Source organism: Protomyctophum bolini, assembly GCF_963924005.1.
Source record: "Protomyctophum bolini genome assembly, chromosome: 9".
Classification (NCBI taxonomy): domain Eukaryota; kingdom Metazoa; phylum Chordata; class Actinopteri; order Myctophiformes; family Myctophidae; genus Protomyctophum; species Protomyctophum bolini.
Genome location: NC_137870.1, coordinates 9,933,941 through 9,959,366, shown reverse-complemented (window position 1 = coordinate 9,959,366; position 25,426 = coordinate 9,933,941). Strand labels below are relative to the sequence as shown.

The 25,426-nt window shown below is 38.8% G+C and overlaps 2 protein-coding genes across 4 annotated transcripts in view; one reads left to right on the top strand and one right to left on the bottom strand.

Annotated features, from left to right (window-relative positions):
* Nucleotides 1-19,309, bottom strand: part of tyw1 (tRNA-yW synthesizing protein 1 homolog) — a 94,886-nt gene extending 75,577 nt beyond the window's left edge. The window contains exons 1-5 of the mRNA XM_080772426.1: nt 19,172-19,309; nt 18,785-18,915; nt 18,246-18,377; nt 4,236-4,337; nt 3,070-3,264 (exon numbers count right to left, since the gene is read on the bottom strand). Coding sequence (XP_080628552.1) covers nt 3,070-3,264; nt 4,236-4,337; nt 18,246-18,377; nt 18,785-18,915; nt 19,172-19,238 — 627 coding nt within the window. The 5' untranslated portion in view covers nt 19,239-19,309. The remainder of the gene's footprint in view (nt 1-3,069; nt 3,265-4,235; nt 4,338-18,245; nt 18,378-18,784; nt 18,916-19,171) is intronic.
* Nucleotides 19,310-19,789: 480 nt separating this feature from the next.
* On the top strand, nt 19,790-24,515 carry LOC308321997 (ribosome maturation protein SBDS). 3 transcript variants are annotated; one of them, XR_013964670.1, is made up of 6 exons: nt 19,790-20,024; nt 20,831-20,960; nt 21,708-21,908; nt 22,649-22,813; nt 23,501-24,243; nt 24,294-24,515. XR_013964670.1 is itself a non-coding variant. In XM_080773167.1 (5 exons), the coding sequence occupies exons 1-5, from the start codon at nt 19,897-19,899 to the stop codon at nt 23,627-23,629; spliced, it is 753 nt and encodes a 250-aa protein (XP_080629293.1). In that variant the 5' UTR covers nt 19,790-19,896; the 3' UTR covers nt 23,630-24,515. The 3 variants fall into 3 exon arrangements, 1 of the variants encoding a protein (XP_080629293.1); XR_013964671.1 differs by having other exon boundaries at nt 23,501-24,268; nt 24,319-24,515; XM_080773167.1 differs by having other exon boundaries at nt 23,501-24,515.
* The last annotated feature ends 911 nt before the right edge of the window (nt 24,516-25,426 follow it).

Genomic DNA, 25,426 nt, shown 5'->3' with positions numbered 1-25,426 from the left:
ACCCTGTGGCACCAACCGGCACTGCATACTGACTGTACAATAGGACCACCAAATCCAGTCTGTCGTGCTTCCAAAACAAAGATGGCTAAATCGTGCACATCAGAAAAGGCAACAGTATAGCCACATTTTTCTACTCTATAGTTTTTTCTCTTCCATTAGTTCCACCAGGCCGAAGGCATGGGGAGAGAGTATTTTTGCACTCCGTCCGTCTGTGTGTCCGTTTTGAACAAAATGCCACAAATTACAAACAGTGTGCAATTTCCGTGAAATTATACACGCACATTTCCACTAGGCAGAGGACGACATACCACTTATTTCATTCCAAATCAGCCTCATGGTGGCGCTATAACAGGCCAATAGGGGCCTTTCTCGGCCCCACCCTTCACCCATTGTTTATATTGTGTTTAGTTTTCAAGATGGCCGCAGCACCAGGAGGGTGTGGGGCGGAGGTGAGCGGGTGGGGTCGACATATGCCCTTACTGGGCTGCATTCACAAATGCAAGACTCCTGTCTTGCGTTTGTCTTGTGTCTGTATTCAATGGCCGCTCCAATGCATTTTCAATGCAAGCCCATATGGTTTGACCAAACATTTTGTTTGATGGGGGGACAGGACACATCCATCAAAGCTGTGTTCAGACACAAGTCAGGTGTCAGACACAAGGCAAGTGTCTTGAATGCAGCACAGTAAGGGCATATGTCGTGCTGCAATACAATACAATATAAACAATGGCAGAGAAAGTCCCTTATTCTTGTTTTTACCTATAACTGCATCGATCAGTGTACAACTATGCATACTCCCGCCATAGAAAAACATTTTCCCTGCATTTTCCTTTCTGAGGCAGGAAAACAAGGGCAGAAAGAAAGGAGAGTTGACAGATGAAGGTTGGAAATTAAGAGGGATTTTGCACAGCTGTCAGGATGGCCGAGCGGTCTAAGGCGCCAGACTCAAGGTGATAAACCTTCCTGGTTAAGGGATTTCTGGTCTCCGAATGGAGGCGCGGGTTCGAATCCCGCTTCTGACACTACTTTTACATAGGACCACCAAATCTAGTCTGTCGCGTTTCCAAAACATAGATGGCTAAATCGTGCACATCAGAAATGGCAACAGAATAGGCACATTGTTCTGCTCTATAGTTTTTTCTCTTCTCTTCCATTAGTTCCACCAGGCCGAAGGCATGGGAGAGAGTATTTTTGCACTCCGTCCGTGTGTGTGTGTGTGTGTGTGTGTGTGTGTGTGTGTGTCTGTGTGAGTGTGTGTGTGTGTCCGTCCATTCGTCCGTTTACCAGCTAATCTCCGCCCCAATCCATGCCAAACTGTAGTGTGCACACACACTCCCTGGATGCCATCGATGAACCTCTGCCCCAAATATTCCACAACGGCCTGTTATAGCGCCACCATGAGGCAGATTCTGGCCAAACACATTTCTGTACATAACTCCTACACATTTTATCCATGCATCACACAATTCGGTATACACTATCTCCATAGTCATGTGATCAACACGGATCTGCACCATTTCCCATATTCCATCCTGATTGGTTAAGATTGGCTTCCAAAGCTCGCATGATTGATCCGTTTCGAACAAAATGCCACAAATTACAGTGTGCAATTTCCGTGAAATTATACACACACATTTCCACTAGACCCAGGACGACATGCCACTTATTTTATTCCAAATCAGCCTCACGATGGCACTATAACAGGCCAATTAGGGCCTTTCTCGGCCCCACCCCCCATTGTTTATATTGTGTTTCGTTTCCAAGATGGCCGCAGCACCAGGAGGGGGTGGGGCGGAGGTGAGCGGGTGGGGTCGACATATGCCCTTACTGGGCTGCATTCACAAATTCAAGACACCCATCTGGCGTTTGTCTTGTGTCTGTATTTAATGGCCGCTCCAATGCATTTCCAATGGAAGCCCACATGGTTTGACCAAACATTTTGTTTGATGGGAGGAGGGGGGGCAGAACACATCCATCAAAGCTGTGTTCAGAAACAAGTCAGGTGTCAGACACAAGGCAAGTGTCTTGAATGCAGCACAGTAAGGGCATATGTCGTGCTGCAATACAATACAATATAAACAATGAGAGAAGGCAGAGAAAGGCCCTTATTCTTTGTTTTGACCAATAACTGCAACGATCAGTGTAAAACTTTGCATGCGTACTCCCTAGAGGCCATGGAAAAACATTTTCCCTGCATTTTCCACATCTATTGCTCGCTCCTTTCTGAGGCAGGAAAACAGGGGCTAGGCAGAAAGAAAGGAGAGCCACATGAGACAAGATGAAGGTTGTATATTAACAGGGATTTTGCACAGCTGTCAGGATGGCCGAGCGGTCTAAGGCGCCAGACTCAAGGTGATAAACCTTCCTGGTTAAGGGATTTCTGGTCTCCGAATGGAGGCGCGGGTTCGAATCCCGCTTCTGACACTACTTTTACATAGGACCACCAAATCCAGTCTGTCGCGTTTCCAAAACAAATATGGCTAAATCGTGCACATCAGAAATGGCAACATTTTAGCTATAGTTTTTTCTCTTCCATTAGTTGTCTCCACCAAGCCGAAGGCATGGGGAGAGAGTATTGTTGCACTCCGTCCGTGTGTCTGTGTGAGTGTGTGTGTCTGTCCGTCCGTTACCAGCTAATCTCCGGGCCGTTGGCCCGATCCATGCCAAACTGTAGTGTGCAGTGTGCACACACACTCCCTGGATGCCATCGACAAACCTCTGCCCCAAATATTCCACAACGGCCTATAGCACCACCATGAGGCCGATTTTGGACAAACACATTTCTGTACATTACTCATACAAATTGTATCCATGCATCACGCAATTCACTATAAATTCACTATACACTATCTCCATAGTCATGTGATCAACACGGATCTGCACCATTTCCCATATTCCATCCTGATTGGCTAAGATTGTAGCGCGCCACGAGCTTGTAGGTCTGCTATATTTTTTTAATCGAAGAACCACTGACATAGAAACATGGCTTTTTCAGAAAACTGTCAGGATGTAGAAGACATTTTTAGAATCTGATCTCAGGCCAAAATGGGTTAACAAAACAGCTCTCACCGTATTATAGTGCCCGAGGTACACCGAGTCGCCAAGGCCAAACACTGCATATCTCAGGCCTTTGAGGTATTTGTTCCCATATCTGAAGTCCGTGGAAGCCTCCTCCAGCCACTTACAGAACCACTCAGCGTTCTCTGTCGGCTGTCCATCAGTGTAGGTGGCCAGCAGAAACACACACACTGTCCTATTGGTGCACTGCAAAGAGATGGGATCAAAATTAGAGAGTTGCTCAGAGTCTGATCGATCGGTGACCGATCGGCCAATATACATTTTAGTATAATATATCGTTTTGCATTTTTGTGACAAGCCTAAACATTGTCCCCTTGATCCCCACAGACACAGGAACAGTTTAGACGTGGGTTTTAAGTTTAACAAACATAATAATTTTGGAAATATTCAAATTTTCCACTTATACACAAGATTGGTAGGCCTATCGTTATCTGCCGATCATTAGGAAAAAAATCTGTGATCGGTCACAATTTAAAACCTTATCGGAGCATCCCAAATCTTTTCCATGAAAACATGTATTGTCTTTAGTCTGTATGCATTGTCTTTAGTCTGTAGTAATTGCTGAACATTACTCCATTTTAAATGTGGCACCTGCTGGAGCCAACTCTTTAAAACAGACCAAATCAAAGTGCTTTACTTAAACCTCTATTAAAGTCTCTCAGCCAACAAGTGCTACATAACTAAAAAAAACATCGCATGGATGCACCTGGGACGTATCCTCAGTGATGTATCCTGAGGTCAACAGGGTTTCGGGTCTCTCAACATCATACCCCTCACTCAGGCGACCCAGCCGGGAGTGATCAAGTCTCGACTTACGTCCCAGTAGCTACCCTCGATCAGTCCCACTAGGGAAAAACCAGGGCACACAATCCATTGGAACTACTCCAGAACTACTCTGCCAGGGCTGGGAGGTACACTTCTGGCACAAGGAGGTACTAGGCTTTGTGGGTTGTCTCCTGTCCGTGCCCCTCCTACGTCTCAGGTCCATTCCTGCTCTCACCAGGAGTAGAGCGAGGACCTGTGCCCTCGCTCTAAGTGCTACACGATTCTTGCTCACATTTACGTAGAAATTAGTTTGCATAAGGGTCTGAATGTAGATCACAATGTTTTTTCGTGCAGCACTTGAGTGAGTCACTGTGTCCAAACACGTCACGTACCTCATCAGACAGCCTGTCATCTGGATCATAGTCTTTCATGTCAATCACATCAGCTGGTATGCCCAGACCCTTTACATCTTCCGACAGCTCTTTTGCAAAACCCTGTGTGACAAATCAAGGTTTAGAAGAATCAGGGTTAGGGTTTTGAAAACACTAACACCCGTAAACATGCCATTTATTTAGGTGCTGTTGTGACAGTAAAACCCATAGGATTTATCCTACTGAATTCAACCCAGGTCTCCAATGCGTTATTATGGATTCTCTCTAGGCTCTAGGATCAGCTCTAGGCAAATACAGCTGTGATTGGCCAATAGTCGCTGAGTTCTCGTTTTTGCAACCATGCCTAAATCTAACCCTAACTCTAACCTCAGTAAAACTATGCCTAAACCTAACCTTGTATATTTGTAGATTGTTGTTTTTGATTTTGTTACATAACAAAAACTAAAAGGAGGAGCAGTAGTATAATAGGGTGGGTGTTCACTACACTTTTTGGCCACTACCACTGGTGGCGCTAGTGAGCAATTAATGCATAATTTGCATAATTAATTATGCAAATTAGTAATTAAACATTCCATGAATTCCATAGATATAATTAGCATAATCATAAATCATAAAATATAAATATCCATAAATATAATTAGCATATAATAGTTTATAATTAAATAATAATAAAAACTAATAATAGGTTATTTATAAATGCATGATGTGTGTGTGATTGGCTGATCTCATCTCTCTCTCTCCCTGCGTCACCATTTGCCATGTCCCCAACATGTAAATTTTGTCACTGGGGTTAAGGTGGGGGGGATGGTCGCTAACCTCAGGCAATATTTATTTAGGGCAGGGGGGTCACTGTTTGGTGGGGGGATGGGCTCTAACCAGGTGCCAGGTGCGACATGCAAATTAAATGAAAGCGCGGGGGTGGGGTGGGGGGGATGGGGCCCCCCTCTTTGTGGAATGCTAGGTGCCAGACATGCAAATTAAATGAAGCGGGGGGTGAGGTGGGGGGATGGTATCTAAACAGGTGCAAGTTAGATAAACAAGGGGGTGGGGTGGGCTCTAACCAGGTGCCAGACATGCAAATTAGATAATCACAGAGGTGGGGGCCCCACTCTTTGAAGTGAATTGTATGCATAAATTAATCAAGTTAGGATTTAAATTCCTTACATACATTGACAGGGGTGTGTGATTCCACCTAGTGGTCAATCTCTATATATATATATATATAATTACACTGCAATACCTACTATGCCCTGATGTGATCTCAGTCATCTAGGGCAATGTTTTTCAATCAATAGTCTGGGGACCACCAATGGTCCTTGAATGTAATTCTTGTGAAAAATCAATGATACCCCCCTAGTGTTCAAGCTCTATATAAATATTTACACTGCAATACCATTTATGCCCTGATGTGATCTCAGTCATCTAGGGAAATGTTTTTCAATCATTGGTCTGGGGACCACCAGTGGTCCTTGAATGTAATTCTTGTGTAAGTCAAGGATATCCCCCTAGTGGTCAATTTCTATATATATATATTTACAACTGCAATACCATTTATGCCCTGATTTCAGTCACCTAGTGCAAATGTCTTCAAGCATTGGTCCGGGGGCTACCGATGGTCTTTGAGAGGGTTCAGGTGACCCTCCCCCCAGCTAAATCATGGAGAGTTGGTAACCAAATAGTCTCCTTATAGATCTTTAACTCTATACTTTTCAATTTTTTGTGTTTTTGAATTTTTATGGTTCATGTTGTCCAAATGGGTTGGGTATTGTAAATCTTGTATTATTTTTTGTGTTTTGTGTTGTGTCTTTGAATTTTGCATGCTTCATATGGTACTAGGTGTTTGGGTTATTGTCTGTCTTGTATTATTTTTGGTGTTTTGTGTTGGGATCTTTGAATTTTTTATGTTTCATGTTGTCCAAATGGGGTTGGGTATTGTAAATCTTGTATTATTTTTTGTGTTTTGTGTGGTGTCTTTGAATTTTGCATGCTTCATGTGGTACTAGGTGTTTGGGTTATTGTCTGTCTTGTATTATTTTTGGTGTTTTGTGTTGGGATCTTTGAATTTTTTATGTTTCATGTTGTCCAAATGGGTTGGGTATTGTAAATCTTGTATTATTTTTTTGTGTTTTGTGTTGTGTCTTTGAATTTTGCATGCTTCATGTGGTACTAGGTGTTTGGGTTATTGTCTGTCTTGTATTATTTTTGGTGTTTTGTGTTGGGATCTTTGAATTTTTTATGTTTCATGTTGTCCAAATGGGGTTGGGTATTGTAAATCTTGTATTATTTTTTGTGTTTTGTGTTGTGTCTTTGAATTTTGCATGCTTCATGTGGTACTAGGTGTTTGGGTTATTGTCTGTCTTGTATTATTTTTGGTGTTTTGTGTTGGGATCTTTGAATTTTTTATGTTTCATGTTGTCCAAATGGGGTTGGGTATTGTAAATCTTGTATTATTTTTTGTGTTTTGGGTTGTGTCTTTGAATTTTGCATGCTTCATGTGGTACTAGGTGTTTGGGTTATTGTCTGTCTTGTATTATTTTTGGTGTTTTGTGTTGGGATCTTTGAATTTTTTATGTTTCATGTTGTCCAAATGGGTTGGGTATTGTAAATCTTGTATTATTTTTTGTGTTTTGTGTTGTGTCTTTGAATTTTGCATGCTTCATGTGGTACTAGGTGTTTGGGTTATTGTCTGTCTTGTATTATTTTTGGTGTTTTGTGTTGGGGTCTTTGAATTTTTTATGTTTCATGTTGTCCAAATGGGTTGGGTATTGTAAATCTTGTATTATTTTTTGTGTTTTGTGTTGTGTCTTTGAATTTTGCATGCTTCATGTGGTACTAGGTGTTTGGGTTATTGTCTGTCTTGTATTATTTTTGGTGTTTTGTGTTGGGATCTTTGAATTTTTTTATGTTTCATGTTGTCCAAATGGGGTTGGGTATTGTAAATCTTGTATTATTTTTTGTGTTTTGTGTTGTGTCTTTGAATTTTGCATGATTCATGTGGTACTAGGTGTTTGGGTTATTGTCTGTCTTGTATTATTTTTGGTGTTTTGTGTTGGGATCTTTGAATTTTTTATGTTTCATGTTGTCCAAATGGGTTGGGTATTGTAAATCTTGTATTATTTTTTGTGTTTTGTGTTGTGTCTTTGAATTTTGCATGCTTCATGTGGTACTAGGTGTTTGGGTTATTGTCTGTCTTGTATTATTTTTGGTGTTTTGTGTTGGGATCTTTGAATTTTTTATGTTTCATGTTGTCCAAATGGGGTTGGGTATTGCAAATCTTGTATTATTTTTTGTGTTTTGTGTTGTGTCTTTGAATTTTGCATGCTTCATGTGGTACTAGGTGTTTGGGTTATTGTCTGTCTTGTATTATTTTTGGTGTTTTGTGTTGGGATCTTTGAATTTTTTATGTTTCATGTTGTCCAAATGGGGTTGGGTATTGTAAATCTTGTATTATTTTTTGTGTTTTGTGTTGTGTCTTTGAATTTTGCATGATTCATGTGGTACTAGGTGTTTGGGTTATTGTCTGTCTTGTATTATTTTTGGTGTTTTGTGTTGGGATCTTTGAATTTTTTATGTTTCATGTTGTCCAAATGGGTTGGGTATTGTAAATCTTGTATTATTTTTTGTGTTTTGTGTTGTGTCTTTGAATTTTGCATGCTTCATGTGGTACTAGGTGTTTGGGTTATTGTCTGTCTTGTATTATTTTTGGTGTTTTGTGTTGGGATCTTTGAATTTTTTATGTTTCATGTTGTCCAAATGGGGTTGGGTATTGCAAATCTTGTATTATTTTTTGTGTTTTGTGTTGTGTCTTTGAATTTTGCATGCTTCATGTGGTACTAGGTGTTTGGGTTATTGTCTGTCTTGTATTATTTTTGGTGTTTTGTGTAGGGATCTTTGAATTTTTATGTTTCATGTTGTCCAAATGGGGTTGGGTATTGTAAATCTTGTATTATTTTTTGTGTTTTGTGTTGTGTCTTTGAATTTTGCATGCTTCATGTGGTACTAGGTGTTTGGGTTATTGTCTGTCTTGTATTATTTATGGTGTTTTGTGTTGGGATCTTTGAATTTTCTATGTTTCATGTTGTCCAAATGGGGTTGGGTATTGTAAATCTTGTATTATTTTTGGTGTTTTGGGTTGTGTCTTTGAATTTTGCATGCTTCAGGTGGTACTAGGTGTTTGGGTTATTGTCTGTCTTGTATTATTTTTGGTGTTTTGTGTTGGGATCTTTGAATTTTTTACGTTTCATGTTGTCCAAATGGGGTTGGGTATTGTAAATCCTGTATTATTTTTTGTGTTTTGTGTTGTGTCTTTGAATTTTGCATGCTTCATGTGGTACTAGGTGCTTGGGTTATTGTCTGTCTTGTATTATTTTTGGTGTTTTGTGTTGGGATCTTTGAATTTTTTATGTTTCATGTTGTCCAAATGGGTTGGGTATTGTAAATCTTGTATTATTTTTTGTGTTTTGTGTTGTGTCTTTGAATTTTGCATGCTTCATGTGGTACTAGGTGTTTGGGTTATTGTCTGTCTTGTATTATTTTTGGTGTTTTGTGTTGGGATCTTTGAATTTTTTTATGTTTCATGTTGTCCAAATGGGGTTGGGTATTGTAAAGCTTGTATTATTTTTTGTGTTTTGTGTTGTGTCTTTGAATTTTGCATGCTTCATGTGGTACTAGGTGTTTGGGTTATTGTCTGTCTTGTATTATTTTTGGTGTTTTGTGTTGGGATCTTTGAATTTTTTTATGTTTCATGTTGTCCAAATGGGGTTGGGTATTGTAAATCTTGTATTATTTTTGGTGTTTTGGGTTGTGTCTTTGAATTTTGCATGCTTCATGTGGTACTAGGTGTTTGGGTTATTGTCTGTCTTGTATTATTTTTGGTGTTTTGTGTTGGGATCTTTGAATTTTTTATGTTTCATGTTGTCCAAATGGGGTTGGGTATTGTAAATCTTGTATTATTTTTGGTGTTTTGGGTTGTGTCTTTGAATTTTGCATGCTTCATGTGGTACTAGGTGTTTGGGTTATTGTCTGTCTTGTATTATTTTTGGTGTTTTGTGTTGGGATCTTTGAATTTTTTTTTATGTTTCATGTTGTCCAAATGGGGTGGGGTATTGTAAATCTTGTATTATTTTTTGTGTTTTGTGTTGTGTCTTTGAATTTTGCATGCTTCATGTGGTACTAATGTGTTTGGGGTTATTGTCTGTCTTGTATTATTTTTGGTGTTTTGTGTTGGGATCTTTGAATTTTTTATGTTTCATGTTGTCCAAATGGGGTTGGGTATTGTATATCTTGTATTATTTTTGGTGTTTTGGGTTGTGTCTTTGAGTTTTGCATGCTTCATGTGGTACTAGGTGTTTGGGTTATTGTCTGTCTTGTATTATTTTTGGTGTTTTGTGTTGGGATCTTTGAATTTTTTATGTTTCATGTTGTCCAAATGGGGTTGGGTATTGTATATCTTGTATTATTTTTTGTGTTTTGTGTTGTGTCTTTGAATTTTGCATGCTTCATGTGGTACTAGGTGTTTAGGTTATTGTCTGTCTTGTATTATTTTTGGTGTTTTGTGTTGGGATCTTTGAATTTTTTATGTTTCATGTTGTCCAAATGGGGTTGGGTATTGTATATCTTGTATTATTTTTGGTGTTTTGTGTTGTGTCTTTGAATTTTGCATGCTTCATGTGGTACTAGGTGTTTGGGTTATTGTCTGTCTTGTATTATTTTTGGGGTTTTGTGCTGTGTCTTTGAATTTTTATGTTTCATGTGGTACTAATGTGAGGGGGTTATTGGCCGTCTTGTATTATTTTTGGTGTTTTGTGTTGTGTCTTTGAATTTTGTATGTTTCATGTTGTCCTAATGGGTATGGGTTATTGTATATCTTGTATTATTTTTGGTGTTTTGTGCTGTGTCTTTGAATTGGGTATGGTTCATGTTGTCCTAATGGGTATGGGTTATTGTATATCTTGTATTATTTTTGGTGTTTTGTGCTGTGTCTTTGAATTGGGTATGGTTCATGGGGTACTAATGTGTTCGGATTATTGTATGTCTTGTATTATTTATGGTGTTTTGTGTTGTGTCTTTGAATTTTGTATGTTTCATGTGGTACTTCAAAATATTATATTAATACAACAGGCCGCCTGTTTGTATTAATAATATTTTGAAGTACCACATGAAACATACAAAATTCAAAGACACAACACAAAACACCATAAATAATACAAGACATACAATAATCCGAACACATTAGTACCCCATGAACCATACCCAATTCAAAGACACAGCACAAAACACCAAAAATAATACAAGATATACAATAACCCATACCCATTAGGACAACATGAACCATACCCAATTCAAAGACACAGCACAAAACACCAAAAATAATACAAGATATACAATAACCCATACCCATTAGGACAACATGAAACATACAAAATTCAAAGACACAACACAAAACACCAAAAATAATACAAGACGGCCAATAACCCCATCACATTAGTACCACATGAAACATAAAAATTCAAAGACACAGCACAAAACCCCAAAAATAATACAAGACAGACAATAACCCAAACACCTAGTACCACATGAAGCATGCAAAATTCAAAGACACAACACAAAACACCAAAAATAATACAAGATATACAATACCCAACCCCATTTGGACAACATGAAACATAAAAAATTCAAAGATCCCAACACAAAACACCAAAAATAATACAAGACAGACAATAACCTAAACACCTAGTACCACATGAAGCATGCAAAATTCAAAGACACAACACAAAACACAAAAAATAATACAAGATATACAATACCCAACCCCATTTGGACAACATGAAACATAAAAAATTCAAAGATCCCAACACAAAACACCAAAAATAATACAAGACAGACAATAACCCAAACACCTAGTACCACATGAAGCATGCAAAACTCAAAGACACAACCCAAAACACCAAAAATAATACAAGATATACAATACCCAACCCCATTTGGACAACATGAAACATAAAAAATTCAAAGATCCCAACACAAAACACCAAAAATAATACAAGACAGACAATAACCCCAAACACATTAGTACCACATGAAGCATGCAAAATTCAAAGACACAACACAAAACACAAAAAATAATACAAGATTTACAATACCCCACCCCATTTGGACAACATGAAACATAAAAAAAAATTCAAAGATCCCAACACAAAACACCAAAAATAATACAAGACAGACAATAACCCAAACACCTAGTACCACATGAAGCATGCAAAATTCAAAGACACAACCCAACACACCAAAAATAATACAAGATTTACAATACCCAACCCCATTTGGACAACATGAAACATAAAAAATTAAAAGATCCCAACACAAAACACCAAAAATAATACAAGACAGACAATAACCCAAACACCTAGTACCACATGAAGCATGCAAAATTCAAAGACACAACCCAAAACACCAAAAATAATACAAGATTTACAATACCCAACCCCATTTGGACAACATGAAACATAAAAAAATTCAAAGATCCCAACACAAAACACCAAAAATAATACAAGACAGACAATAACCCAAACACCTAGTACCACATGAAGCATGCAAAATTCAAAGACACAACACAAAACACAAAAAATAATACAAGCTTTACAATACCCAACCCCATTTGGACAACATGAAACATAAAAAAATTCAAAGATCCCAACACAAAACACCAAAAATAATACAAGACAGACAATAACCCAAACACCTAGTACCACATGAAGCATGCAAAATTCAAAGACACAACACAAAACACAAAAAATAATACAAGATTTACAATACCCAACCCATTTGGACAACATGAAACATAAAAAATTCAAAGATCCCAACACAAAACACCAAAAATAATACAAGACAGACAATAACCCAAGCACCTAGTACCACATGAAGCATGCAAAATTCAAAGACACAACACAAAACACAAAAAATAATACAGGATTTACAATACCCAACCCCATTTGGACAACATGAAACGTAAAAAATTCAAAGATCCCAACACAAAACACCAAAAATAATACAAGACAGACAATAACCCAAACACCTAGTACCACCTGAAGCATGCAAAATTCAAAGACACAACCCAAAACACCAAAAATAATACAAGATTTACAATACCCAACCCCATTTGGACAACATGAAACATAGAAAATTCAAAGATCCCAACACAAAACACCATAAATAATACAAGACAGACAATAACCCAAACACCTAGTACCACATGAAGCATGCAAAATTCAAAGACACAACACAAAACACAAAAAATAATACAAGATTTACAATACCCAACCCCATTTGGACAACATGAAACATAAAAAATTCAAAGATCCCTACACAAAACACCAAAAATAATACAAGACAGACAATAACCCAAACACCTAGTACCACATGAAGCATGCAAAATTCAAAGACACAACACAAAACACAAAAAATAATACAAGATTTGCAATACCCAACCCCATTTGGACAACATGAAACATAAAAAATTCAAAGATCCCAACACAAAACACCAAAAATAATACAAGACAGACAATAACCCAAACACCTAGTACCACATGAAGCATGCAAAATTCAAAGACACAACACAAAACACAAAAAATAATACAAGATTTACAATACCCAACCCATTTGGACAACATGAAACATAAAAAATTCAAAGATCCCAACACAAAACACCAAAAATAATACAAGACAGACAATAACCCAAACACCTAGTACCACATGAATCATGCAAAATTCAAAGACACAACACAAAACACCAAAAATAATACAAGATTTACAATACCCAACCCCATTTGGACAACATGAAACATAAAAAATTCAAAGATCCCAACACAAAACACCAAAAATAATACAAGACAGACAATAACCCAAACACCTAGTACCACATGAAGCATGCAAAATTCAAAGACACAACACAAAACACAAAAAATAATACAAGATTTGCAATACCCAACCCCATTTGGACAACATGAAACATAAAAAATTCAAAGATCCCAACACAAAACACCAAAAATAATACAAGACAGACAATAACCCAAACACCTAGTACCACATGAAGCATGCAAAATTCAAAGACACAACACAAAACACAAAAAATAATACAAGATTTACAATACCCAACCCATTTGGACAACATGAAACATAAAAAATTCAAAGATCCCAACACAAAACACCAAAAATAATACAAGACAGACAATAACCCAAACACCTAGTACCACATGAATCATGCAAAATTCAAAGACACAACACAAAACACAAAAAATAATACAAGATTTACAATACCCAACCCCATTTGGACAACATGAAACATAAAAAAATTCAAAGATCCCAACACAAAACACCAAAAATAATACAAGACAGACAATAACCCAAACACCTAGTACCACATGAAGCATGCAAAATTCAAAGACACAACACAAAACACAAAAAATAATACAAGATTTACAATACCCAACCCATTTGGACAACATGAAACATAAAAAATTCAAAGACCCCAACACAAAACACCAAAAATAATACAAGACAGACAATAACCCAAACACCTAGTACCACATGAAGCATGCAAAATTCAAAGACACAACCCAAAACACCAAAAATAATACAAGATTTACAATACCCAACCCCATTTGGACAACATGAAACATAAAAAATTCAAAGATCCCAACACAAAACACCAAAAATAATACAAGACAGACAATAACCCAAACACCTAGTACCACATGAAGCATGCAAAATTCAAAGACACAACACAAAACACAAAAAATAATACAAGATTTACAATACCCAACCCCATTTGGACAACATGAAACATAAAAAAATTCAAAGATCCCAACACAAAACACCAAAAATAATACAAGACAGACAATAACCCAAACACCTAGTACCACATGAAGCATGCAAAATTCAAAGACACAACACAAAACACAAAAAATAATACAAGATTTACAATACACAACCCATTTGGACAACATGAAACATAAAAAATTCAAAGATCCCAACACAAAACACCAAAAATAATACAAGACAGACAATAACCCAAACACCTAGTACCACATGAAGCATGCAAAATTCAAAGACACAACACAAAACACAAAAATAATACAAGATTTACAATACCCAACCCCATTTGGACAACATGAAACATAAAAAAAATTCAAAGATCCCAACACAAAACACCAAAAATAATACAAGACAGACAATAACCCAAACACCTAGTACCACCTGAAGCATGCAAAATTCAAAGACACAACACAAAACACAAAAAATAATACAAGATTTACAATACCCAACCCCATTTGGACAACATGAAACATAAAAAATTCAAAGATCCCAACACAAAACACCAAAAATAATACAAGACAGACAATAACCCAAACACCTAGTACCACATGAAGCATGCAAAATTCAAAGACACAACACAAAACACAAAAAATAATACAAGATTTACAATACCCAACCCATTTGGACAACATGAAACATAAAAAATTCAAAGATCCCAACACAAAACACCAAAAATAATACAAGACAGACAATAACCCAAACACCTAGTACCACATGAAGCATGCAAAATTCAAAGACACAACCCAAAACACAAAAAATAATACAAGATTTACAATACCCAACCCCATTTGGACAACATGAAACATAAAAAATTCAAAGATCCCAACACAAAACACCAAAAATAATACAAGACAGACAATAACCCAAACACCTAGTACCACATGAAGCATGCAAAATTCAAAGACACAACACAAAACACAAAAAATAATACAAGATTTACAATACCCAACCCCATTTGGACAACATGAAACATAAAAAATTCAAAGATCCCAACACAAAACACCAAAAATAATACAAGACAGACAATAACCCAAACACCTAGTACCACATGAAGCATGCAAAATTCAAAGACACAACACAAAACACAAAAAAATAATACAAGATTTACAATACCCAACCCATTTGGACAACATGAAACATAAAAAATTCAAAGATCCCAACACAAAACACCAAAAATAATACAAGACAGACAATAACCCAAACACCTAGTACCACATGAAGCATGCAAAATTCAAAGACACCACACAAAACACAAAAAATAATACAAGATTTACAATACCCAACCCCATTTGGACAACATGAAACATAAAAAATTCAAAGATCCCAACACAAAACACCAAAAATAATACAAGACAGACAATAACCCAAACACCTAGTACCATATGAAGCATGCAAAATTCAAAGACACAACACAAAACACAAAAAATAATACAAGATTTACAATACCCAACCCATTTGGACAACATGAACCATAAAAATTCAAAAACACAAAAAATTGAAAAGTATAGAGTTAAAGATCTATAAGGAGACTATTTGGTTACCAACTCTCCATGATTTAGCTGGGGGAGGGTCACCTGAACCCTCTCAAAGACCATCGGTAGCCCCCGGACCAATGCTTGAAGACATTTGCACTAGGTGACTGAAATCAGGGCATAAATGGTATTGCAGTTGTAAATATATATATATAGAAATTGACCACTAGGGGGATATCCTTGACTTACACAAGAATTACATTCAAGGACCACTGGTGGTCCCCAGACCAATGATTGAAAAACATTTCCCTAGATGACTGAGATCACATCAGGGCATAAATGGTATTGCAGTGTAAATATTTATATAGAGCTTGAACACTAGGGGGGTATCATTGATTTTTCACAAGAATTACATTCAAGGACCATTGGTGGTCCCCAGACTATTGATTGAAAAACATTGCCCTAGATGACTGAGATCACATCAGGGCATAGTAGGTATTGCAGTGTAATTATATATATATATATATAGAGATTGACCACTAGGTGGAATCACACACCCCTGTCAATGTATGTAAGGAATTTAAATCCTAACTTGATTAATTTATGCATACAATTCACTTCAAAGAGTGGGGCCCCCACCTCTGTGATTATCTAATTTGCATGTCTGGCACCTGGTTAGAGCCCACCCCACCCCCTTGTTTATCTAACTTGCACCTGTTTAGATACCATCCCCCCACCTCACCCCCCGCTTCATTTAATTTGCATGTCTGGCACCTAGCATTCCACAAAGAGGGGGGCCCCATCCCCCCCACCCCACCCCCGCGCTTTCATTTAATTTGCATGTCGCACCTGGCACCTGGTTAGAGCCCATCCCCCCACCAAACAGTGACCCCCCTGCCCTAAATAAATATTGCCTGAGGTTAGCGACCATCCCCCCCACCTTAACCCCAGTGACAAAATTTACATGTTGGGGACATGGCAAATGGTGACGCAGGGAGAGAGAGAGATGAGATCAGCCAATCACACACACATCATGCATTTATAAATAACCTATTATTAGTTTTTATTATTATTTAATTATAAACTATTATATGCTAATTATATTTATGGATATTTATATTTTATGATTTATGATTATGCTAATTATATCTATGGAATTCATGGAATGTTTAATTACTAATTTGCATAATTAATTATGCAAATTATGCATTAATTGCTCACTAGCGCCACCAGTGGTAGTGGCCAAAAAGTGTAGTGAACACCCACCCTATTATACTACTAGGAGCAACAGACTATTTAGACCAAAATACTTTTTGGCGAACGCAATCGTCGTTCTAACTGCAAATCATAGAATGTGTGTTCACTGTATCACAATATTATACACTATCTCTGAAAAGGCATATCGTGGAGACATTGTATCATGGAGACGATATTTATCACCACATCGCCCACCCCTAGTTGCCTTTAGTTTATTCTATATACACAGCCATAGAACAATCAATGCATTTTTGGGAGAAGAGATCCATCTTGGCGGCATTCCAATCTGCAAGCAATAATGAATTAATCGCTGTGACTTGGTGGTGTCAGCAGCTCTTGTTATCTATTATGCATTTGAGAAAGTATTGAATTTAGTCAAATGTCTTGGCTTGCCACGATATTCTCACGGACAACAACGTTTGGGCCAACATGGGCCTTCATCAAATAAAGGAATTTTCTACTTCAACTGCACAGAGCTACCTTGGACCCTCTTTAAAGTTCGCCACCTTCTTACCTCCTTCCACATAGAACTTTTAAAGTACTCGTGTGCTGTATTATTTGAAACCCTCTCTTTTATTTTTACATAAAGGACCCACGAAGAGCTTCTTCACTTCTTTTTTCTGACATAATAAACTTCTTTCAACAAGCACATCAATTAACTGACAGGTGCATTGCGGTTGGTGCAGGGTGATTGTAATCATACCTGTAAATGTGTCCCATTATACATAATATATGTGCTCACGAAAGGACATATGTTGTTCAGAGGAGTTGTGGGTATCTGGAATGCTCGCCTTAAAAACACGCTCGCCCTTTTTTTCGCCGACCTCACACCGACCGATCGGTGGGGCGATTCTTGTATTGTTTTACTGAGAATAAGGTTAGAAATACGTTTAAGTTTAAGGCATAGTTTTACTGGGGTTAAGTTTAGGAATAGGGTTAGGTTTAACCGTTTAAGCATAGTTTCCTTGCTGGAATACCAGGCTGCGCAGTTCTGCCGGCTGTATATATATATATATATACGCCCGTCGCCCGAGGCAACTGTGTTTTGAGGCGAGCTTTCCAGTATTCCTGCCGTGAAAGTCAGTCCCGTCGGCTACATAGAATGTTTGTCTCATAAAAGTGGAGTGAAAGTATGAGGGGTGCAGTACGTTGTTCAGACTAGTCATTGGTCCGACAAATGACAACCCAACTCATCTCCTAACCTAACCATAACCCGTAAACATGCAGACTAATGCCCCGTCTAGTCCGACATGTGGACGGACGCATGTCGGACTAATGCCTTGTCTGAGTATGAGCTCTACAAATTATTGCCGCTGAGATGGATCCCTACACAAAAATGTCTATGGCTGTGTATCCGTTATACATAGAAGCTTGCATATTTTTTCAGAGAACAATATAATATCCATACCTTTGCTGTCCCAGTTTGTGAGCCATAGAATATTTTAACGCCCGAAACGTGAACCACAATCTCCTTCTCAGGATGAACGTTCTTCTTCACAGCTTCATATAACCACCATGGTCCAACTTGATTGGAGAAGCTCTTAAAAAAAAAAAAAGATGCATGCACACAGCCGCACACACAAAGTCAATCTTGAAAGACAAATTATGCACAATTTAAAGCTTAAATAGATAGATAGATAGATAGATAGATAGATAGATAGATAGATAGATAGATAGGTGGCTCAGGGGTAGAGTGGCTGGATGGGAACTGCAAGTTTGCCAGTTCAAACACGGGCTCCCCCAGAGTTAGAGTGTCCTTGAGCAAGACACTGAACCCCAAATTGTATGAATGAATGTGTGTGTGAATGGGTGAATTGATGCACAATCCATGTAAAGCGCTGCTATGTAAATGCACCATTTACCATTTATAGATAAAGCCCAAGAAACCACTTCTCTTAACACATGGAGACTGAATAACAGTTGATAGAATGCAATTTATTTAGTTACCTTTTTCAAAACCATCTTCAAAGAGAACCATATTCCAAAGGCGACAGCCGCGGCTGAATACAAGTACAGCCTGTTGTGCCACAACGACATGAAATAAGTCGCCTCCGGAATGTTGACGACATCCTTTGATGCTGTTGGGAAACATTTTTTTTCTTTCGTAAAGCAACAACTCAGTAACGTTTATTTTTGTCTTATTTTTCCTATAACTCGTGAAAATGTGAATTATGTGCTTGTAATTGCACAGGACAGGATCCAATCGCGTTCAAAGTTCAAATTGGATTTTTACATTCAATGCATCATCATCACATATCCTGTATCCTGAAGGCACCTTCGCTGCAGCGGTGCTGCCCGTGAGGTTTTGATATTAAAGTTAGCTTCAACACTCACCTTTGGTGTCCAAGGAGCTGCAATAAGTACAACCTAGCAAAGGGAACAAGAAGAATCCTTTCAACATTATAATAAGCCTTTAAACTTGGCTATATTAAATTGCCACGCAATACAGTGTTGAACTGAGATGGATACAATGTATCCAATCCAAAATATTCTTTTTTCTTCTTCCTCTTCTTTTTGGCAGCGTTTGTTGGTGGTTGGCTAACATATACTTGGGCATTAGCGCCACCTACTTGTTTCTTCATTTAACGTGCCTCATGGTCACCATGGCGGTCACCCCTATGGGTCACCCATAATAACTTTAGCTAAAATACATAACTAAAATCTTGACTATCAAATTGGTTACTCTGAGTCTAAAACATACAGCAGTTGCTGCTGTATGAAGCCATCCATCATTGTTATTGTTATTTGCACTGTGGTCTGTGGGCATGTTGGGAATGTATGAGAAAATATATGTATATATATCTTTTTAATCTATAATTTGTTTTGTTTGCCGAAAGTGTATTCATGTGAATATTTCCCCTCCATCTGATGAAAACCAAAAACCGCCGGGCGGCACCCCCGTATCATACCTCCCTGTTTCTGCCCGGACACTCATAGAAAGCGCACCACCAACCAACGCTGCTGACAGCTGTCTCACGTCTCATCTCTGACATAAACAACAGCATTCTCTTCTATTTTCCAAGTATATTTTAGTACTGTACGGCGTCACAAACTTAAACATGTCTATATTTACACCCACTAACCAAATACGGCTAACAAATGTGGCAGTAGTGCGGATAAAGAAAGGAGGGAAACGATTTGAAATCGCCTGCTACAAAAATAAAGTGATGAACTGGAGAGCTGGCGCGTGAGTAACATTTAAGGCTATAGATATATGCTATTTATTTGCTAATAACGGTATCATATATGAACATGTTTTATAAAGCATGCGTAGTCGCCGTAGTGTGTGTGGGTCATAGAGTTATTATACAATAGAGAAGACTCATATATACTCTAAGGTGTGGGTGTGTGCGCGCGTGCGCATGTGCAGTCATGTTGCACCCACCATGGGAGCTGTTTACCTCTGGTTTGATTGATTGATTGAAATATTTATTAACAGTTTGCAGAATTACAGCACATTTCAAGCACAAACTCAATACAAAGACTGTTAACTGTGAGTGGACGACCCAATTAAGCATTACACTTGTTTACAACAGGGTCCACCTTGTTCAATTCATCAAAACATTTAGAGACGTACAAATAGACACTTCTATATAGTTAAAGAACAGAACAGGAATTTATCATAAACAGAACAGGAATTCATCATAAATGGTCCCGCATTAGAAGGAGATCTCCGGGTAGCCTAAGATTTAGACTCTCGTAGATGTATTTTAAAATACATCTACGAGATTCTAATGCCACTTGGGAACCTAATAATACCCGCTGTCAACTTGTCATAGCACCCGTTTTAACTGTCTCAGTCTGTGTCCCACATGGAGATCTCTGTTGTATCTGCAAAATGCAAACACAAGAGATGTGGCGCATTTATAGTAGGATGCTATGTGACTATAGTGTATGTCTGTGTACTATTATAGTTTACCGGTAATAACGTTGCAGTCATGTTCTACTATCATTGCACGACGACATCATATATCTGCAAATCTTTTATCACAGGGAAAAGGACATAGATGAGGTTTTGCAGACAAGCTCTGTGTTCGTGAACGTGTCCAAGGGTCAAGTGGCTAAGAAAGATGACTTGTCCAAAGCCTTTGGAACAGATGACCTGACAGAAATCTGTAAACAGGTAACGTCACCACACACCATGAGTATTCGTCTGGCTTGAAAAAGAATAAAAATGTATCTTTAAAAAAAAAAGAAACTAACAATCACAACTCCTCACATTGATGAAGGCTGGATAGCCGAAACGTCTGTCTTGATCTGCTATGTAGAAAATTAAATAATTAAAATTGACTCTTGTGTCCAGTGGCGGATCTACTAAAGGCAAGAGCAGGCAGCCGCCTCCCATGGCTACGTTTCTGCCTCCCCTCGAGAACCGTTTATTTAAAATTATATTCCGCCTAAACCTGTGCGGTAGGGTATAGGCTACCACCACGGCACTGCTTACATCGACTGACCGGCATCAATCACACCAGCCCCGATCACCACCACCACCCGCGCAGGGGAAGAACCAGAGTTTGTCTGTCGGTCTCTACCAGGCCAGCTAGCCATTCATCAATCATCTAACTAGGCATTTGTAGCCTATAAGAATATAAGCTACAGTTGTATTGTAGTTGTATTTCGGACTTTCGATAACTTCTGTCTATCAATCTGCGCCGACGCCCCGTCTGCGGCCGGGTGCCTGCCTACCTCGTATTGGCTATGCCTTACTCAAAGAATTCCTGGCTCCGCGCCTGCTCTTGACTCCACTTTGTGCGACCCATCACCTCCAGTGCAGTGGTCACCAGAAAAGTATTTTAGTCACACTACTACACACTTAGTGAAAATGTTTTCTGTAATGTTTTGTTTTCTGCTTGGTTCGTCATGTTCTCAGATCTTGGCTAAAGGAGAGCTGCAGGTGTCGGACAAGGAGAGGCAGAGTCAGTTGGAGACGAGCTATCGGGACATCGCAACGATCGTGGCAGAGAAGTGCGTCAACCCGGAGACCAAGAGGCCGTACACGGTCAACCTCATTGAGCGTGCCATGAAGGACATCCACTATTCTGTCAAACCCAACCAGGGCTCCAAGCAGCAGGTGAGGAAATACTTTATATTATGCTTTGTGTTTACTATTATTAATACAGTTTATTGAATAATTTACACAATGGAATCACGCAACTATGTTTCCAACACCCACAAAGTCAATTGTACTTATTACTGCAGCCAACGTTCTCTATGCCTTGGGGCCAAATGATGCTTACAGTTACTATATAATGTAATCTTGTCCATTTTGGAGGGAAAAAAAGATAGAAAACTTCACCAGGACATCAATCAGTGTCATATGGACTCCTTCAGCTGTGAAACCACAAAAATAATCATATTTGAACTGGGGGGACCCCCAAAATAATCATATTTGAACTGGGGTACCCCCAAAATAATCATATTCGAACTGGATCCCCCCCAAAACAATCCTATTTGAACTGGGGATTCCCCCCCGCCACCCTGACAAGCGCTTGGAATTGTAGGAGTTGAGGCATTACACTTAGTTTGACTCGGTTCCACAGCGGTGCGAGGCGTTGTAGATCGGCTATTTTCCTAATTCTATTATTTGACACTTTGGCCAACTTTGACCTGTTTTTATAGTATTTTTTTTTTATTACGTTTGATACAGTATCAGTAATGTTCTTTATTTTTTTATTTGTTTTTGTAGGTATTAAATTGTCAATTTACTGTCATTTGGGGGACACGTCCCGAGAACCCACAGGTTGAGAACCACTGTCATAAACAACCATGCGATTTAATAAATAAATCCTTGTCTGTGTGGACCCCGTGCAGGCTCTGGAGGTGATCAGGCAGCTGAAGGAGTCCATGCAGATCCAGAGGGCACACATGCGTCTGCGTCTCACTCTGCCAGCCAAGGAGGGCAAAAGGGTCAAAGAGAAGCTGAAACCACTGCTCAAGGTGGTGGAGAGCGAGGACTTTGATGACCAGCTGGAAATGGTATGATCTATCAATTAACACTTTAGAAGTGGGAAAGCATCCGTTTAATTTAAAGTGCTCTCATATATGAACATGTTTTATAAAGCGTGTGTGTGTGTGTGTGTGTGTGTGTGTGTGTGTGTGTGTGACTGCCCATTGTCCACCGTCCATCCACACAAATATAGGAATGCAATCAATTAATGGGTTTTGAATAGTTGTGTACAGTATGTTGAGAGATAGTAAAAAGCAAAGATACAGTCTACTATTCATTGTCAATGGAAGCCAGTGACGTGAAGCTACGAAGCAAATTCGACATTTGTAGCTGTTGCAAAAGATGAAAAGCTACAAATTGAAGCTGAGCCTGGTTCAACTTCCAGATGCAAAGCTACAGCTTTGCGGCGTCTTCTTCTGGTCCGTTTCAATTGTTTCCCATGCATATAAATAATGGCTAGATCCAAAAGTGCTCACAGTTGAGACGCCATGCTGGATTGTTGTTCTCCCCTGGCGGCCGTCGCACCTCCGACACGCATCACTACGGACACACGCTTGATGACGCCGTGTGAGTGACAGATATACAAAGCGACAGATATGCTGTGATCTTTGCATCTGCCTCGTGTGAATGCAACATAACACAACAACAGCATTTTACCCTCTCTTCCATTGAGGCTTATCCAACCATTTCTTCTCTCCGTCCGTCCATCTTACCAGGTGTGTCTAGTGGACCCCGGCTGCTACAGGGAGATCGACGAGCTGATCCGATGCGAGACCAAAGGCAGAGGCTCCGTGGAGGTGCTCAGTCTGAAGGACGTGGAGGAGGGAGACGAGAAACTGGAGTAACTAACTACCTCCCCCAAATAGGGTTGGGACCCGGAACCCATTCCATCGTATTTGGAACCATTTCTGGAACCGTTTTTTTAAATCACACTTGTCAGAGCTGGTATGTGGACTTGATGTCTGCTTAGCTATTACAATTATTATACCAGTGGTTCTCAAACGTTTTAATTTCACTCTGAGGGGGGCAGAAATGGAACCAAATGGACACGTATGGGTCCATTTGGTTCCATTTGTACTCTCTCAGAGGGTCCAGTTGGAACCCCCTATAGGAATCGTTAAAGGTTCCCAACCCTACTCCTTCCCCAGCCCAGAGTCACTGAGAGAGTTAAAACTTCAATAGACTTCAATTTTAGAGGGAAAAAATCATATACTATTCAATAATGTATTGCCAAAACCTACTTAACAATTGATTTGGAATTTGTTTTCAATATGCTGCTCGCACACTTAACTAGAAAACTTATTTATTCTATAAGTGTTTTATGAAGCACGCTCGCTTCATGACCATAAGATCATAGTGTCGTAACTCTCTTTCAACGGATTTGCCACAATCTAGAACCACCACATAATCGCCTTTTCCTTTTCCCCAAACCCTGACCATGTCTCTAGTCTACACTAAGGCCCACCACACTGCAGAGTTCAAAGGTGACCATGTCTAGTCTACACTAAGGCCCAACACACTGGAGAGTTCAAAGGTGTTATTCGGGTGGATTGCATTTGTGTGCCTGCATCCTGCCTTTTTTCCCCCTTTTCTTTTTCTTTTTGAAAGGTCTACTTGTTGCAATGATTCATAAATTGCTTTATTTTATTTTTTGCTAATTGTAATTATTCTATAAAGTCCATAAGCGTATTGTATCAAAGAAAGTATATATAAATAAAAGGTCAAACAGTATTTGGGTTGAATTGAACTGAAATGATTGTGGCTTCTGTACATAATATGCCACATCGGTCCTTAACACTGAGGAATAGATTAATGTAGTCCACTCATTTTAATGTAGTCCACTCATTTTAAAAGAGCATGACCTTCCAGGACAACAACATGATCAGCTGAAAGTAACAGTGACCTAGTACGGTAGAACAGTAACAATCTTTATGACCTAGTACGGTGGAACAGTGAGTGAGGGTCATCCCTTGCCATGCTCAGCCCAAAACGGTAAACAAAATCAGTTGAGTAAGGTCTAGTTCAGTGGTTCTCAAACCTTTTCATGTCAAGGACCCCCAAATTGACATGTATTACACCGCTGGCCCCCATTTGAAGATATGCCAGGGACCCCCATGAGAGAAGAACCTATAGCATTGGTTCTCAACCATTTTAATTTCTCCATGAGTAGCTGTCTGTCTGTCTGCCTGTCTATGAGTAGCTGTCTGCCTGCCTGCCAGCCAGCAAGTTGGTTAACAGAAAATAAATTGTTATGGCTGAGTAAAATAAAATACAATAAACACAATTTGCCTGAAAATAGATTACCCAGCTATGACCTTTTTCATGAAAAAAAATGAGTAGTGATATGGCTGACTGAGTAAAATAAAACAATCTACCTGAAAATAGATAGCTATAAGTGAAGAGCAATTTCCGCAATTTCCTCAATTTCCATTTCCGCAATTTCCATTTCAACCATTTCCGCAATTTCCGCAATTACCATTTCCGCAATTTCCATTTCCTCAATTTCCATTTCCACCATTTCCGCAATTTCCGCAATTACAATTTCCGCAATTTCCATTTCCATTTCCAACTATTAATGGCAGCTGGGTTTCATCATTCAAATAAAATAGAATTCTGTCCGTTTAGCTATAAAATTATGTCAG